Raw genomic sequence first — 18857 nt, forward strand, 5'->3', positions numbered from 1 at the left:
AACTTATAGTTTTGGGTGACTTCAATCTACCATCCCTAGGAGGATCATCTGAGTTAGCTCGGGAGTTCATGGCTTCCATGATGGCCATGGACCTGACGCAAGTAATTCTTGGACCGACTCATGTGGGAGGCCACACCCTTGACTTTTCTTATCTGGACGGTGGTTTGATGATCTTGGTGGGGGTTCCCCAACTAACATACCCCTGTCATGGACCGATCATCATCTCCTGCGGCTGGTCTTCCGTTTTGCCACCCCCTGCCGTGGGTGTATGGAGCCAACTAGATGGTACAGCCCCAGGCGCTTAATGGACCCTGATAGGTTCCAGGCGGCACTGGGGTCCCCAACTGCTTCTGTTGCTCACAACTTGGCGGATGCCTTAGTGGAAGCCTGGGAAAGGGCAGCCACGGAGTCACTTGACCAAGTTGTACCCTTGCGGCCCCTGACCCAGTGCAGATCCCAGCGAGCTCCATGGTTCTCCGCGGAGCTTCAGGAGGTGAAGCGTCGGAGACGGGGCCTAGAGAGCTGCTGGAGGTCCAGCCGATCAGAATCCAACCGATTGCGACTAAGAACCCACATTAGGTCTTATCTCACAGCGATAAGGGCGGCGAGGTCTAATTACTTCTCTGCCCTTATCGCGTCCGCAGATAACCGCCCGGCCGCCCTGTTTAGGGTGACCCGGTCCCTCCTTAATCAGGAGGTGAGGGAGGAACCGTTGCAGGGTCGGGCCGAGGAGTTTGGTCAATATCTGTCGGATAAAATCACTCGGATTCGGACCGGTCTGGACTCCAGCTGGGCGGAGTCTGACGATCAGGACACGGGCAGTCTTGTTGATGTTATCTGGGAGGAGTTTGATTCTATGACCCCTGAGGAAGTGGACAGGATCATGGGGAGATTGAGCTCCACCACATGTTTATTGGACCTGTGCCCTTCCTGGCTGGTGTATGCAGCTCGGGAGGGGACACGAGACTGGTTCCAGGCGGTCATATCTGCCTCTTTGAGTGAGGGTAGTTTCCCTGCCGTCTTGAAGGAGGCGGTGGTGAGACCTCTCCTCAAGAAGCCTGCCTTGGACCCAGCAGTGTTAAATAACTTTCGTCCGGTCTCCAATTTTCGCTTTCTTGCGAAGGTTGTTGAGAGTGTGGTGGCACATCAGCTCCCGCTGGTCCTGGATGAAGCGAATTATCTAAACCCGTGCCAATCGGGTTTCAGGCCCGGGTACAGCACGGAGACGGCATTGGTCGCTCTGGTGAATGATCTCTGGAGGGCCCGGGACAGGGGACATTCCTCTGTCCTAGTCCTATTAGACCTCTCAGCGGCTTTCGATACCATCGACCATGGTATCCTGCTGCGGCGTCTCAGGGGATTGGGAGGCACAGTTCTTCAGTGGTTCTCCTCCTATCTCCTGGGACGTTTGCAGTCGGTGTTGGCAGGGGGGCAGAGGTCGACCCCGAGGTCTCTCGTTTGTGGAGTTCCTCAGGGGTCGGTCATCTCGCCTCTCCTGTTCAACATCTACATGAAACCGCTGGGTGAGATCATTCGTGGTTTTGGAGTTGGGTATCATCAGTATGCTGATGACCCCAAACCACCCCAGTGATGCCCTCAACGTGATGTCTCGTTGCGTGGAGGCGGGTCAGGTCTGGATGGGGAGGAACAGACTTCAACTCAACCCCGACAAGACTGAGTGGCTGTGCATACCAGCATCCCGGGATATTCAGAATATTCTACTTCTTTCTATGGGGGGTGAGTTTTTAGCCCCCGTAGATAGGGCTCGCAACTTGGGAGTCCTCCTAGATTCGCGGCTCACTTTGGAAGATCATATAGTGGCTGTGACTAGGGGGGCTTTCACCCAGGTTCACCTGGTGGGCCAGTTGCGGCCCTATCTAGACCGGGATGCCCTGTGTACAGTCACTCATGCGCTCGTGACCTCTCGTCTGGACTACTGCAATGCTCTCTACATGGGGCTTCCCTTGAAGACCACTCGGAGGCTCCAGCTGGTACAGAATGCAGCCGTGAGAGTTGTCTTGGGAGTCTCCAGGTACTCCCATGTTACACCTTTGCTCCGCAAGCTGCATTGGCTGCCAGTTGTCTTCCGGGTGAGGTTCAAGGTTTTGGTAATGGTTTTTAAAGCCCTACATGGCATGGGTCCGGAGTACCTCGGGGACCACATGCTGCCGGCGTCAACTTCCCTCCGCCCTGTGCGTTCCCACAGAGAGGGCCTCCTCAGGGTGCCACCGGTCAGAGAATGTCGGCTGGTGGCCCCCAGGGGGAGGGCCTTCTCTGTGGGCGCCCCGGCTTTATGGAATCAGCTGCCGGTTGAGCTCCGGACGGCACCTGACCTTCGCTCCTTCCGACGCGACTTGAAGACCTACCTGTTTGAACAGACCAGCCTGGACTGATGGGGGATGCGTTGGGGTTTTTATTGGGGATTTTTTACATTTTTCTACTGTTTTTAGTTTGGGCTCGTGTTTAATTCTCTTTTTAATTTTTGTAATTTGCATTTTTTTATTGAAAAGTTTTACAATACATTTTATCTTTAACAATCCCTCCCCCATCCCTCCGCCCATCTCTTCCTAGCCCTCCCTAACCCTCCCCCCCTTCCCCCCCCGCACGCGAAAGTAATTGCAAAGCTTCCTGGGATTTGCAAATTTCTACCGCCAATTCATCCCTTCATTTGGCCAAATAGCCATGCCCCTCACAAACTTATTGAAAATGAAAGGGGGGTCCCCTGTGAAACCCTCTGAAGTGGACCATGGAATGTCAAGCAGCATTTTAAAGACTAAAGAGACTTTTTTCTGCTGAACCTGTCCTAAGACATCCAGATCCCGATAAACCTTTTGTAATACAGGCAGATGCTAGCGATGTAGCGGTGGGAGCCGTATTATTACAGGAAAGTGATGAGGGGGCGTTGCAGCCATGTGCATATACATCCAGAAAACTCACGGAAACAGAACGTTGGCCCATATGGGAAAAGGAGGCTTATTCTATAAGATGGGCATTAATTACATGGCGCCAGGTCCTGACACTGGCTCACTTCTTCAATAAACTACAACCTTCTTCCTAAAGCAGTTGCCATGTTTATTCCCAGCTTGGACTGAACCACAATGAAGACTTTTCTACCAACACCCCCTATTCCTGTCTGTCCACTTCCATTCCTATGATCCTGAGCAAGGTCATTAAGAGAAACTGAGCAATAATATTTTTTCCCTTCCTGCAGAGACATGCTCACAACCGCTTGTTTTCTGCTAAAATTAAAAATGTCCAATTATTATTATTATTATTATTATTATTACTATTATTATTATTATTATTATTATTATTATTATTATTATTATTATTTATTGAATTTCTATACCGCCCTTCTCCCAAAGGACTCAGGGCGGTGTACAGGGCAAGAAAATACAATGTACAAAAGTTAAAAGTAAAATTAAATTAATTTAGCCCTAACAATAAATAGTTAAAAATAAACCCTAACCCTTAGTCCAGGCCAGCCTGTTCAAACAACCAGGTCTTCAGATCATGGCAGAAAGAGCGAAGGTCGGGAGCCATCCGGAGCTCAACAGGCAATTGATTCCAAAGGGCTGGCGTGCCCACAGAGAATGCTCTCCCCCTGGGGGCCGCCAGCCGGCAGTCCCTGACCGACTGCACCCTGAGGAGGCCCTCTCTGTGGGACCGCACAGGACGAAGGGAAGTTGACACCGGCAGCAGGTGCTCCCGTAAGTAATCCAGACCCATGCCATTTAGGGCTTTATAGGTTATCACCAGAACCTTGAATCTCACCCGGAGGGCAACTGGAAGCCAATGCAGCTCGCAGAGAAGAGGTGTTACATGGGAGTATCGGGAAACCCCCATCACAACTTGCACGGCCGCATTCTGCACCAGTTGAAGCCTCTGAGTGGTCCTCAAGGGCAGCCCCATGTAGAGAGCATTGCAGTAGTCTATCCGAGAGGTCACGAGCGCATGGGTGACTGTACGTAGGGCATCCCAGTCCAGATAGGGCTGCAACTGGCGCACCAGGCAAACCTGGGCAAAAGCCCCCCCTGGCCACAGCTCCTACGTGGTCTTCCAGACTGAGCTGTGAATCAAGGAGGATACCCAAGTTGCGAGCCCTATCTATGGGGGATAACACCTCACCCCCCATAATTAAAGATGGAATGAACTGAATTTCCTGAGATGCCGGTACGTACAACCACTCAGTCTTGTCAGGATTAAGCCGAAGCCTGTTCCTCCCCATCCAGACCCAAACCGCCTCCAGGCAACGGGACATCACATCGAGGGCATCACTGAGGTGGTTTGGGGTAGAGATGAAAAGCTCGGTATCATCAGCATACTGATGATACCCCACTCCAAAACCACAAATGATCTCGCCCAGCGGTTTCATATAGATGTTGAACAGGAGAGGCGAGAGGACCGACCCCTGAGGGACACTACAAACGAGAGGCCTCGATGCCTACCTCTGCCCTCCTGCCAGCACCAACTGCGAACGACCCAGGAGGTAGGAGGAGAAGCACTGCAAGACAGTGCCACCCACTCCCAACTCCCTGAGGCGCTGCAGTAAGATACCATGGTCGATGGTATCAAAAGCCGCTGAGAGATCTAATAGGACTAGGACAGAGGAGCAACCCCTGTCTCGAGCCCGCCAGAGATAATTCACCAGTGCAACCAATGCCGCCTCCGTGCTGTACCCGGGCCTAAAGTCCGATTGGTATGGGCCCAAATAATCAGCTTCCTCCAGGAACAGAGGGAGCTGATGCGCCACCGTGCTCTCAACAACCTTCGCAAGAAAGCGAAGGTTGGAGACCTGACGATAGTTGTTCAAAATAGCCAGGTCCAGGACAGGCTTCTTGAGGAGGGGCCTCACCACCACCTCCTTCAAGGCGGCAGGAAAGCTACCCTCCCTCAAAGAAGCAGTTATTACTGCCTGGAGCCAGGCAGGTCTCTTTTTGTAGCAGTTGCCCACCATGCTCAAGTTGAAAACTATCCTGCTGGTTAAGTGGAACTAATCCAGCACTCAACCTGCAGAACCAATCTAGGCAAATACTATGAGAGTATCAAAAGCTAGTGAGAGTTTACTAATAATCAGTCACCAGCTAAATTTAAGTAGCCTCAGTCTAACTGGCATCTTAAAATGCCACTCAATTGTTCCTCTGTCAATAAGGAGGGATTCCTCTTTTAATTCTTTTTTTGGCATTTAAATGACAGGATCAGGTGGGGAATTAATTGGGATGTTATCTTAAGGGTGCATTGAGTAGCTGTACACAACCTTCAGTTGGCTGTCAAAGGCTACAGGAAAAGAGGGACTTTCTATATTCTGGGTCAGAAATCCTGATTCCCCTCTCCCACGCAGAGCTCGTAGCTGCTGTCAAGAACCGTCGAGCTGGCTGCTGAGCTGGCAAAGAGCGAACGTTCCCTTTCAACGAAGCTGGCTCATGATATAGGTGCAATTCACACCGTCGGGCGTGGGCGAATACCATGATGTTTCCACAATGGCCTACAAAGCGGGTGGGGTCGACTGGGAAACGACCACAAATTCTTAAAAGAATAAGCCCAGTGAAAACTGGCAGCAGAGAAGAAAAGAACAACTTGGCTGCCACACTAACTCGACTCCCCTTGTGCCTCACGTACGCGCGCTCCCCTCCCCTCTTTAACGACCACAGCTGCTTCTGAGAAGAGAGCACCCTATTGGGGCGGGGGAGGGGAAAGATCTCTGCGCCTTACCGCTCCCTGCGCGGGATTGGTTGGAGGAAGGGGAGGGGGCTTTCACCTAACGGGCGCGCGCGAAATGGGGCGTCCTCGAATACGCTGCGTGTGCCGACCGCGCCCCCTCTCTTTGCCGTGCGCGCGCTAGCTGCGTCTTCCGATCCCTCCCTCCGACCCTAGCAGGCTAGGCAAGCAGGCTGGCGGTAGGGTGGGCAGGCGAAATCGGAGGTGGCGGTTTCTGGGGGATTGCGAGCGCGATCCAGGCGACCGCTGGAGTCTTACGGGTGGGCAGAGGCGCAGCCTCTCTCCCCCTTAGTCGTGAGGAGGTATTAATTTCGCTGGTTCATCTTTACTAAGGTTGGGCGCGTCAGCCCCCACCTTCCATCTTTGCCTCTTGCTGACGATCTTGGTGGGGGAGAGCGCGCGGGGCTGGAGAGGCCGATTTCGGCACCTCCCCGCTTTTTTCGTTTTTTTCCAATTTTGATCATTATCATCGGGAAATAATCCTGATACTACCGACCGAAATTTGAATAGTGTCACATTTGCGGGATCCACCGAGCCAATCCGAGAGCGTTTAAAAGCGGCTGAGTCTAATCTCTGCTGAAGCGTGTCTTCTTCCCCAGCCCTTTATATCTCCCCACACTTATTTTATTAACACCCTTTCAAAATATTCGAGGGGAGGCGTTGGAGTCCTCGCCACATCTTCCTAAAATCCAGAATCCTGTTCAGGAGGAGGAGACAACAGAAAGAGCAACCAGGTTAGTGATGACTTGTCGAAAGCCTTTCGACTACAAATTGCCTCAGCTTCTGTGTTCAGGAAGAAAAATGTGCATACGTATGTTATTTTAGAATTCTTTGTCTATGTACTGATGGTTAAGGGTTAGTGGTGACATGCAATCTCAGCTGTGTAAAAAATATTTCTTGCTAGGTTTACATTAAAACAAAGCCGCCTCTGTTATACTTATCTTTGGATGGAAGAAAATAGTCTGCTGCATAGAAAATACTTTCTTGAAGTGTGCTACTTTAAAATATGTTTGTAATGAAATAAGTATGCTATTAAATCATGACTTTCCCCTTCAGACTTGCAGTTTTGCCCATGGTCAATCTGCTTTTTCTTTTTTTCAGTTTAATTTTTTTGTACAATAAAATGAGTTTGAAGGCATGTTTTTGCTAAATGATGCAAAAGATTTTTATCCCATTAGAATCATATATTCATGGGTAGTAAGTTTCATTTTGTCCAGTTTGAATGCTCCCTTAGGATCTTAATGAAATCTAATTTTTGATTACATTTAACAGTTTGAACATATACACTTTGTATCATCCTTTTTCTTTCTTCAGTAAGGCCTTAAACGTACAAAGCTAACCTGTATTATATAATTTTGTCTTCCAGATACTGGTGATGTCAGGTACAATCTTTATAAGGGCCCTGTTCTGAAGAAGATCCGAACAAGGCAACAAGGCGTTGTGTGCCTTGAATGATTACTCTTCTAAGCTTAATATACTTTTTCCTTTTGTTTATTCTCCTTTCCATGGAAGTCATTTAAGGATTAAACCTCCCAACCAAATTACTGTAGTCATCAGAACAACAGTTAGGTGTGGACCATCAGGGTACCAGGCAAAAACAATTCCCATGACACCTTTTTTTGGAGATTCAATGACCAAATCATTCTTGAAGAATCAAAAGGCACTGAGAGGACTTGATTATCCTCCAAGTGAGTGGTAAAAGGGAGAGGAAAAAGAGAAAGTTCCAGAAATACCTCTTGTCAGAAAGGAGGGCAGAAACAACAGTTCATAAGCATTGCTGTTTTTCTCAGTTTTGTCTGGTAAGTTATGCTGTGATTATTTAATTTTTTCACCCTACCACTGTCTTATGAAATAGTGCTAGATTAGGAAGTGAAGGGAAGAAAAAGGGGAGGAGGAGTTTTGAGCATGGTCTTATACAATAATTTGGCATTAGGTTATGCCGGGTGGATGTTCAAATAGCATGTGTCCTGAATAGACATCTCAACAAAAAGAAACACTTACAGAATGCAGAGGAACTTGCTTAATATCCTAAACAAAGTAAAAATGGAGTTGTTCTTTCTGATGGGTGGAATTATGAGAAAGAGTTTAAAGGGTAATTAGCTTCATAAGTAGCTGAAAGTAATTGGCTGAGTTTTCCCTTATGGACAAGTGAACAGAAAAAAGTTTTTCAAAAGATGTTACAGTTGGCTGAGTGCAGGAGAAATATTTCCTCTTCACCAGGCTGTGGCGTCCTTTGCAAATAAAAGAGGAGGTGTGTTAGCAGTCAAAAAACATGTTTGATCACCTGGTTTCTGTGATTATTTCTCTAAAAGGAATGTAGCAGTCAATGACTGGCTAATGTTTATGTTGCCTTTTTGTGAAGATATTTAATTTAAAACTTACATTGGTGCATAACATGCAAAAGGAAGCAGATTAAAAATTGGAATTATATTTAGTTCAACTGGATTTTCACTTTGTAAATTCTAAATATTAGTTTATATAGAACCGAGAACAACATTTTAATAAATCTGAGTTTTGTATAGTTTACATCAAATCTATATTGATTCTTTTCACCTATTGATTTTTAATGTTGCCTTTTTTTAAAAGGTAGCCTTTTAAATAAATGTTTATGAATAACAATTATGATTTTAAACTACTATACCATAGATAATATTTGGAATTCTCTACCACAGGAGGTGACCTTTGTTATTTTTTTCCATACGTGATTCTCTCAGATTAAATAAAAATATATATATTCATCCTGTCATATGATAAAAGGATGCATCTACCAGATTATCTCACTTTTTCCCAGGGAATAAATATTTCAGTTGGTTAAATTCTTCCCAGAGAAACACACTGCAAAGAAGCAGTATGTTTAGATAGTGTTTGACTGTATCAAGATACCTTGCCTGTTGTGGGGAAAATAGGAGGAGGAAAAAGTATTTAGATATTTTGCTGCCTTGAGTTATTTATAAAAATAAGGGGGAAATAAAAATAAATGCAAATAATTATATCTATCTTACAGATAAAAAGCTTTAATCATGTAACATTTAAACATGTAAGTAGGCTTCTAGTTTTTATTAAATGATACTGTGCAAAAAGTATTGGATTGCAAAAAGTATTGGTCACCTGAGCTTCATATTTGGATCCATGTTCCAAATTATTATTGTACTATACACAGAATTTATGCTATATATGCTTGATCACATTCTTATAATCTAATCACATTTTTATAATCAGTCTGGATTTTAATTCCCACTTGACTATATATAAGGAACACTGACAAATATAGGACAGAATTCCATTCTGTCATGATGGGTCATACATGGAGGACTACCTGTATAGGAATTAGCAAAATATTAACATTAATATTTGAAAGTCATTGAGTGACAAAAGCCCATTCCAGTAGGCTGGGAAACATGGGAAAAGTAACATCTTCAATTTTATTCTTCTTTTTATTTCATATTTTTAAGGTATTAAAAACTTTGTTTCATGGATTGGCAATCTTTAAAGAGGCCCCATATAATTTTGTGCAATGTCGAGTGAATAGTACTCAAAACTAAAAGATGTTTTGTTTTGCATTTTTAAAATTAAAAACTCTGAAATCTTGTTCTCTTACACAAACAGATTTTGTGAAAGTTAAGTGCCCTAGATGGTGACCATCATAATTTTTAATTTGACATTAGATAACACTTTTTCTGTATTTGTTTTTCATAAAATGCAGCAATCATATTAGAAATGGTAACTCCAAACACACTTTGTATGTGACTCTGAACCTCTTACTTATATTCTCCCACACTGAAAAATATCTCTGAAGTCATAATGTCAGATTTTAAAAATAAACAAACAAATGACTTTCCAACAGCTTTTTGGTGAAAAATAAAATGTGGTATTTTTTGGCAGGCTTAGCACATCTAGAAAAGTGAAACTGACCCAAGCAACTCGGAAGATATTTCCAATCTAACTTTTAATGGCATTATTAATTTCAAAAATGCACACTGCAGCAGATTATTTTAAATGCTTTTAATAAAAATTGTAGTCCCTATTTATTCAAAGATTCTCGAAAACTGTTGTGTAGTTCTCCTTCCCCCAAAATAGATAGCTAAATCTGATTCCTGGAATTTAGCCTGTTATAAACATCAAAACAAATAAATTGATTTTAGCACAATAGATTCAAAGAAGATCTCACAATGAAATAAAAATAATAGCAAAGTTGTGATATGGAGTATATAAGCTATTAGGTAGAACATCTGAAAGAATAACAGTTGCTGGATCAGAGATGTTTGTAAAAAAGTTCGAGTGGCATAAATAGAATAGTGACAGAACAAATGGGAGAGTGCTTTGTGTATTAGTAAGCCAAGAAAAGAATGAAAGCTTTGTCACTTTTCTTTTCATTTTTTTTATCTTGCATGAGGAGTATGCAGGTTCTGTTACTTGTCTCCATAAATATATAGTTGATGAAAATGAGAGCTGAATTGATAACTTTAGAATTATACCATTTATTCAATGTATGTAGTCACCCACTACTTTATACACATTCACACATACATATTTTTATTTAAAATATTGATTAGAATAGTAAACGCTAACACAAATTTACATTTAAAGAGAAAGGAATAGGAGCAAAGAATAAAAACTGAAGAAAACGTGGGAATATAATAAAAAGAAATATATACATATACATACTATATATATATGATTTCCAATCCTAATTGCAAATATAAACAAATGTAGTGGCTTTCCACTTCTATCAAGAGTACAAACAAATATATCTTCATCCCATATCCTATCTCTTATCCATAAAACATCAATTTTTCAGTCAAGACATCAGCCAAAAATTTATAAAGTGTTGAACAATTTTTAAAAGTGATTAGAAAATGAGGTTTGTGAAATTAGTATCTTTAAAAAATTCTGCCAGTCTTACAAACAAGAATGCTGATCCCTTCATTTCCCAGCACTCAGACCCACAGAAAACCACTGTCCTGTGATTTCCTCCCATGAAGCAGCCATCTGAAAAACATGGGTGCTGTCTCATCCTAATCCAGAGAAGTTCCAAGGAACCAGTCTACTCACCAGTTTCTTTTTTGGTCATTTCTGCTATTACAGAGCTGCCTTCGATTTGCCATTACTGTATCTCCCCTGGAAATCCTCTATCTCAAACATATGGCTTGGGGCACTAATAAGATATAAATATATAAAATATAGCAAAACAATAAATAATAAAGATAGGAGCCAAGATAAAACCACATAACTCAATTAGCATAATCAACATATGGGCTGAACCATGCACCCTAGATCCAGATATCTGCTGATATTCTCCGAAAGGAATTGTTTTGGGTGGGCAGAGATGTCATTCTTCAAACTCAATAATAGTTTTCCTGAAAGATTAAAGTACTTTTGTTGTTCCTTATTTCTTAAATTTTCTTCAACAGGTAATCCTGTTATGATTTCATGGAAACAGTACCAAAAACTAAAAATACTTAAATAATAAATGGTTTCCACCATTTTCTCTGTCCTTTTATCTCAGTTTCAATTTGGGCAAGAAATAGGTGGAACATTAGCTTCTACCAAATTTTACAAGAAAATGAATTGTCATTTGGAATGGTTTATATGTAAGTGTGAGCTAAGTTTCTTACTTATATTTTTTAGATATTCCTTTCAAAGGATACCTAAAGACTGCAGAACTACTTCAAGATGTGTAGCTCTGTTGTTCCCAGGCTCTGGTTTTTAACAGATCGACGTATCCGAGAAGATTATCCCCAGCAGGAAATTCTAAGGGCACTTAAAGCCAAATGTTGTGAAGAGGATCTAGACTTCCGTGCTTTGTTGATGGATGAAGTGGTCTTAACCATTGAGCAAGGAAACCTGGGTAAGAATACTATATAGAAGATATGAATTGATGACAATGTCAGGACCTACTTCACCCACATCTTAAGAAAGTAGAACTCTTGGAGACAGTTTTTTCCAAGTAGGAACTTTTACTAAGAAATAGGAGACAGCAGGCATAATAGACAGGATCTGAGAGATTCCTTCACAGATCAATATTTTTAAAGCGTCCCTAAGCAAATCCCACCCCATAGTTCATCTGGGCAGTTCCAGACCGGCCAATCTCCAGGTGGTAAGTCCACAGTTCATCTGGGCAGTTCCAGACTGGCCAATCTCCAGGTGATAAGTCCATCATGGGAAAGGAAAGATAACATCAATCTGGTTCCTGTTGCAGCACACTCATTCCACAGCTCTTCACATCTCCTTTGGAGAAATAAACCAGATCCTGGAGGTTTATGTCTCTTCCCCCACCCTTTTTCCTAGTTGCCCGGTAAGGGAGAAAAAGTTCAGAGAGATGCCTAGTATAGAAAGCAATTTGTTACATTGTAATGGATAGCAGACAAGGTGAATAAACAAAAGGTTACATTAGTGGAGGAAGTGAAAGCAATAAAGCCCGCATGCCTATTCCCTCTCCCCCTTGGGAATATGGTAGAATCCAGGGGAAGGTGAGATTTGGTTTTAGCTCAGAGGAGATAGAAATGAAATATAAATGGATTCTGACATCCTGCTCCCCTTAAAAATAGGAGAGATTCACCTGTAGAAGAAACAAATATATATATGTTAGCCTGGTTTGTTGGGATATTCTTTATGAAACTTCTTTAGCAGTTTCGGTGCTCTGACGTGACGTTTATGGACCCAATCATTTTCTGAGGAGAGAAGGTATTATCATGCTACTAGGTATTGAGTTGCTCCGTGATACCTTCTAGAATCTAGGATTTCTTTTACCTTGAAGTGTTGTTCTTCAACCATGATTGGAGGTGGGGGGGTTGGGCCGTAAGGGTGACTGTTGTTCTCTTTTCAGCAAACTGCAGTGAAAGATTGGGTGTATTTGCCTAAGATTTTTGGGTAGTTCTAATTCTACTGTTAAAAGGGACGCGGTGGCTCAGTGGGTTAGGACGCTGAGCTTGTCGATCAGAAGGTCGGCAGTTTGGCGGGTCGAATCCCGAGTGCCGCGTAACAGAGTGAGCGCCTGTTACTTGTCCCAGCTTCTGCCAACCTAGCAGTTCAAAAGCACGTAAAAATGCAAGTAGAAAAATAGGGACCGCTCCGGTGGGAAGATAACAGCGTTCCGTGCGCCTTTGGTGTCTAGTCATGCCGGCCACATGACCACGGAGATGTCCTCGGACAAGCGCTGGCTCTTCGGCTTTGAAACGGAGATGAGCACCGGCCCCTAGAGTCGGAAACGACTAGCTTTACCTAATTCTACTGTTACTGGGTTTATGATTCTTTTAATTGGAAAAGGTCCTATATATTTTGGCCCAGGTTTTTTACAGGGCTGTAGGGATTTTAGGTATTTTATAGATAAATATACCATTACTTCCACACTGAATGGTGTGGGTTTGACTGTCTTTTGGTCTGCTTGTGCTTTGTAGGCTTGCCTAGCTTCATCTAAAACTTTCCTAACGATTGGCCAGGTGCTTTGCAATTGTGCAATCCATTCTTTCAGTGATGGGATTTCCGGTTCATTTGGGATTAGTTCTGGCATAGGGTTGAAACTTTGATTGGTGGCTATTTGAAAAGGAGTGTAGCCTGTGCTGGAGTGGACTGTTATTGTAAGCAGCAGCTGCGAAGGGGAGTAGGTCCGTCCAATTTGTTTGCTGGAAATTAATAAAGCATCTTAAGTATTGCTCAAGTACTGAGTTAGAGCGTTCCGATTGGCTATTCCTTTGAGTATAATGACTAGATGACAGTCCCCGAGTAGATCCTAAGAGGGATAAAAAATTTTGACATAAATTGCACTCCCCTATCAGATATGATGCGTTGGGCTACCCCATACAGTCTGTAAATGTGCTGCACGAATAGTTTCACTTTGCGGTGGGAATCTTTTGGCAAGGGATAAAGTGCACTTGTTTGGGAAATAAATCTGTAATTTCCCAGATGACACTGTTTCCATTGCTTTCTGGTAATTCCACTATAAAATCCATGGATATTTCTTTCCAGGGGGTTGAGGAGTTCACCACTGGTTGTAACAGTCCGGGCGACTTCCCTTGCAACCACTTAGCCATTGCGCACGTTTGGCAGCTGGTCACGTAGCTTTCTATGTCCTTTTTCATGGATGGCCACCAAAAGTGCCTTTTAATTAAATGTAAAGTTTTTACAAATCCAAAATGCCCTGCTGATTTTGTATCATGACACAACTGCATGAAATTCACCCTCTGGGTGGTTGGTATGTATAACTTCTCCCCCACCCAGGGCACCCCATCTTTGATCGTGCACACATGTCTATTTGTCTGGAACCATTCATCTGCTTCCAAACTCTTTCGGAATTTGATTCCAGTTTGGCTACCCAGCTGCGGCTTTATTTTAGCTTGGGCCCTGGTGGTTACTGGCACTGCCAAGCTGTGGTTCAGGCAGAGTCGGTGGCTCGTGTGCTGTTGTATTGAGGCATGCGAGACAGTGCAATCTGCCAGGAAATTCTTTGCCCCCAGCAAGTAAGCTTGAAACGGAATTGGTGAAAGTGCTGAGACCAGTAGGCTTGCTTAGGAGTGAGTTTTTTGTTTTTAGCACTTCAAAGTTTTTGTGGCCCATCCAGTCCTGGAAGGGGATTTTATTTCCTTCAAGGAAATGACGCCACGTAAGTAATGACCATCTCACAGCGTAAGCCTCCTTTTCCCACACAGCTCAGCGTTGTTCTGTCTCAGTAAGTTTCCTGGACGTATATGCACATGGTTGCAGTGCCCCATCGTCATTTTCCTGTAATAATACAGCTCCGACTTCCACATCTGTCTGTCTGTCTGTATTACGAAAGGTTTATCCAGGTCCAGGTGCCTCAGTATGGGTTCAGCAGAAAAAAGTCTCTTTAGCCTCTCAAATGACGCTTGGCATTCCATTTTCCATTTCAGTGGCTGGCTGGGTTTCACTGGGGGTGGGGGCTTTGTTTTTAACAAGTTTGTGAGGGGCAGGACTATTTGGGTGAACAAAGGGATGAATTGGCAGTAGAAGTTTGCGAAACCCAGGAAACTTTGTAATTGCTTCCTTGTTCAGGGTGGTGCCCATTCTAATATTGCCCTGACTTTCTCAGGGTCCATTTCAGTGCCCTGTGTGGATATGCGATACCCCAGGTAGTCTGTTCTTTCCCGGTGGAATTCACATTTTGATAATTTTTGCATATAGGTGGGCAGCCCACAATTTTTTAAAAACAGCTCTGACTAGGTTAATGTGCTCCTCTTTGGACTCGGTGAAGATAAGGATGTCATCTAAGTAAACCAGGACCCCCTTCAATAGGTGCTCTCTTAGCACTTCATTGATTAATTGCATAAATACTGTGGGGGGCCCTTATAGTCCAAATGGCAAAACTTTGAACTGGTAGCATCCCATTGGACAATTAAATGTGGTCTTCCATTCGTCCCCTTCTCTTAGGTCTACTTTGGTAAAAATCCTTCTTTTCGATAGGTGAGATAACATGTCCTTTATGAGGGGTAAGGGATACAGGTTACTTTCACTAATTGCATTCAGGGAGCGGTAATCCATGCATAAACGCAAAGTGCCATCCTTCTCCCTAAAGAGGACCAGGGCGGCCACTTTGGGTTTAGCAGGTTCAATAACTCCCCTTTCTAGGTTTTTATTTATGAATCTTTCCTCCATCTCTTTAGGGCTCATGGAGTACAGCCTGGGCTTTGGGAGTTTTGCCCTGAGTTTGATTTCTATAGCACAGTCCATGGGTCAGTGAGTAGGGAGCTCATCCGCCCGTTCCTCACTGAAAACTTCAGCAAGGTCCTGGTATTCTTATGGTATTTCTGGTAAACCCTTCTCTTTTCCCATTGATACTTTCTCGGCTCCTAGGGTTGGTGGGGGCCTTTGGGGTTTTAAGTTTGCACGATCCCCCTCCAGGTGAGTTCTGCTGTCCTCCAATTTACCCAGGGGTTCTATTTCTTTAACCATTCCAGCCCTAAGATCATTGGGCATTCCATGCCTGGGGTCACTACGTTATATCTTCCTCATGGTTCCCCAGGGACAGGTGGGCTGGTAAGGTGGCTAGGGTAGCTGGCACCCCCTTCCCTGCTATGGACCCATCTAACTGGCCAAAAGAGATTGGTTGCTTTAATCTCCTCACCGGATGCCCAAATTCCCCACTAGCATCGGGCTAATGAGGCAGCGAGTGCAGCTAGAGTCTATTAAGGCTTTCACTTTGACAGCTTTGGGCATGGAGGGAGCTAATATAGTCACTGTCTTGAGGATGGGTGGAATGGATCCACTTAACAGGGGTTCGCCCTCTACGCTGTCCTCCAAGGTGTCGACCGCCCCTGCAGTGTAGGCCGGAATTCCTTCCTTTTCCTTGGCAGGGCTTGGGGACTCTACAGCCTCTATCACCCTCATGGCGGGTTCTTTTGGTTTGGCTGGGGACTTCCCTTATCTCCTGGCCCAGGGGTAGGCAACCTAAAACACTCAAAAGAGCCACTTGGACCCGTTTCCCACTGAAAAGAAAACACTGGGAGCCGCAAAACCCTTGACATCTAAAATGAAGATAACACTGCATATATTGTTTTTTACCTTTATGCTATATATAAAAAAACTATAGTGTGCTGCATTTATGAAATCAATGAACTGCTACAAAGGAAACAAATTTTTATTTCTGCATGCAACAAAAGCATTTTGAACTCCAAAAAAAAACCCCGCTGCGTCAAAGGTTACTTTCAAATAAAATACTCAAATATCTATTTGTCCTCCTCGTATTTATGAAAAAAGCTGGTGCAAACTATAAAAACTACAAACAGAAAAATAGAAAATAAAAATTGCAGGGGGGAAAAAAAGAAAAGGACAGGAGAAAGAGGGGGAAAAAGCTTTCTCCTTCATCCCAACAGGTAAAAACAATTTTAGCAGCTTATCTACCTTCTTTAAATACAGCATAATTATCCGCATACCTAACTCTAACCATCCTGGTTTCCCCCAGTCTTCCCCCGCTGCTCCCATTCCCCACGACCCCCGCGGCGCAATCCCTAAAAAGCAAAAAAGGAGAGAGAGAGGGGGGGGGGAACGGAAGGCAGATGAGGAGGGTTCCCCCCTCCCTCTCCAAGGCAAGCTGCCCTCTTCTCCATCCTGCACCCATTCTCCCAAAGAGATTGGCTGGCAGTTTGTCAATCATCACTCTTCCTCCTCCTCCTCCTCCTCGTCCCCTCCCATTCCAGCTTGAGCACAGAGTTTGCGCCAGAAGAAGAAACGGGGTACTTCCCCTCACCACCAACTGTTTCTCTTCCTTCTCCCATCACTTCTTTGGCGCGCGTTTGCTGTGAGGCCACCCAGATTTGAGCATCTTGGATTCCGACTTCCTCCTACACCCCCATGCATCCCTTATTCCTCCCCCAACCCCCTCCCCCACCCTGACACCAGCACAGCCCACCCCCTTTTCCCGTCCTTCCCATGAGCATGCGGGAGAGCACTTAGCTTGTGATGGGACCGTCATGGAAGGCGATGCTGCCACTGCCGCCACAAAGAGGGTAGCAGCTCCAGCACCAGGGTGCAGCAGCTGGAAGTGAATGAACCTTTATTGTCAAAGTACAATCATGTATATATTGAGATTGGCTGAGCCTCCCTTTGTGCCCCCACCCCCACCTCACAGTGACACAAATCCTCCATTTTATTACACCATGTTAGCTAATTGCACAACACACCGGCCTCGCAAGTCAATCATGCATAAAGTTTGTAAAACTATTTCCCGTTCAAAAGCCTAACAACCCATGGATAAAAGCTGTTCTTCAGCCTGTTAGTATGGCTGCCTATACGATGGTAGGAGAGTAAAGAGATACTGTCCAGGGTGTGAGTCATCCCTGAGAATTTTCCTCACTCTTCCAAGGCAGCGAGCCCTGGTGATGTCATCCAGTGATGTCAGGGGACAGCCCACAATGTCTTGTGCTGTGCTCACCACCCTCTGTTATATTTTTAGCGGCTGTCAGACCAGCATACCAAACCACAATACCATACGAGAGGACGCTCTACAGTAGACTGGTAAAAGAGGGTCATAAGCCGTTGTTCTACCCTGTTCTTCCGCAAGACCCTGAGAAAATGAAGTCTCTGTTGGGCCTTTCTGGCCACCTGGGTTGTATTAACTTTCCAGGTAAGATCTTCACAGAGGTAGACTCCCAGAAATTTGAAGGAGGAAACTCCACACAGTCCTCCCCGATGTAAAGTGGGGCAGGTTCCTCCTTTTTCCTCTGGAAGTCTAGCACCATCTCTTTCGTCTTGCCAATGTTCAGGTGCAAGTTGTTGTTGCAACACCATATGGATAGTTTTTGTACCTCCCCCCTGTATGTTGTCTTATCCCCACCTGTAATAAGACCCACTATGGTAGTATCATTTACGAACTTAATTGTCATAGTAGATGGGTCAGATGAAACACAGTCATATGCGTACAATGAGTACAGGTAGGAGCTAAGCATGCAGCCCTGTGGCGAGCCGGTGCAAAGCTTCAGGAGGGTGGATAAAGCAGACCCGACCCTCACTGCTTATAAACGGTCCCTGAGAAAATCTTGAATCCAATCGCAGATGGAGGGGGAAAATTTCAAGTCAGTCAGCTTTTCAATGAGAGTGCTTGGCAAAATGGTGTTGAAAGCCGAACTATAATCAACAAAAAGCATCCTGACATAGCTTCCAGGTTTCTCAAGATGACTTGCTACAGAGTGTAAAGCAATAGCTATGGCATTGTCTGTCGACCTGTTCCCCCTGTAGTGGGAGGCATGTCCTGAGATCTTGGAGAAACAGTCTTTTGAAGGGTGGCTGAGCGCCCCCCGTGTCCCTATTAAGCTCTCCCCTTCCTCCCTTCCTCCCTCCCTGAGGGTAGGAACGTCCCCCCCTTCCCCATTACTCTGAGTGCCATTGCGAAGCTTCAGTGCAATTGCGAGGGGGCTACGAAAGTGTCAATGCGCAAACCCTGCGCGGTGCCAGCTTGGTTTTTTTTAATGTGGCATAAAATCAGGAAGGGGGGGCTGGCTAGCTGGTTGGGAAAACTCCCCTCTTTTACCTGTTTCCTCCCCTTCTGCCTTCCCAGGAGGAAAACAGCATCTCCCCCTCCCCAATTTCTCTTTCCAAACTAGCTGCTGGCAAGAACCAAGGTGCGATGCCTACCTGACTTGTCTCTTGCTGGCACCCTGCCCGCCGACCCCGATGTCTTTTGGGGTAGC

At 44.7% G+C, this 18857-nt stretch overlaps 1 protein-coding gene across 1 annotated transcript in view; it reads left to right on the forward strand.

Annotated features, from left to right (window-relative positions):
- Nucleotides 1-5889: 5889 nt before the first annotated feature.
- RIMKLB (ribosomal modification protein rimK like family member B) overlaps nucleotides 5890-18857 on the forward strand; it is a 73577-nt gene continuing 60609 nt past the window's right edge. The window contains exons 1-3 of the mRNA XM_083354479.1: nucleotides 5890-6452; nucleotides 7085-7517; nucleotides 11347-11566. Coding sequence (XP_083210605.1) covers nucleotides 11392-11566 — 175 coding nt within the window. The 5' untranslated portion in view covers nucleotides 5890-6452; nucleotides 7085-7517; nucleotides 11347-11391. The remainder of the gene's footprint in view (nucleotides 6453-7084; nucleotides 7518-11346; nucleotides 11567-18857) is intronic.

This window comes from Vipera ursinii (genome assembly GCF_947247035.1).
Source record: "Vipera ursinii genome assembly, chromosome: 2".
Classification (NCBI taxonomy): Eukaryota; Metazoa; Chordata; class Lepidosauria; order Squamata; family Viperidae; genus Vipera; species Vipera ursinii.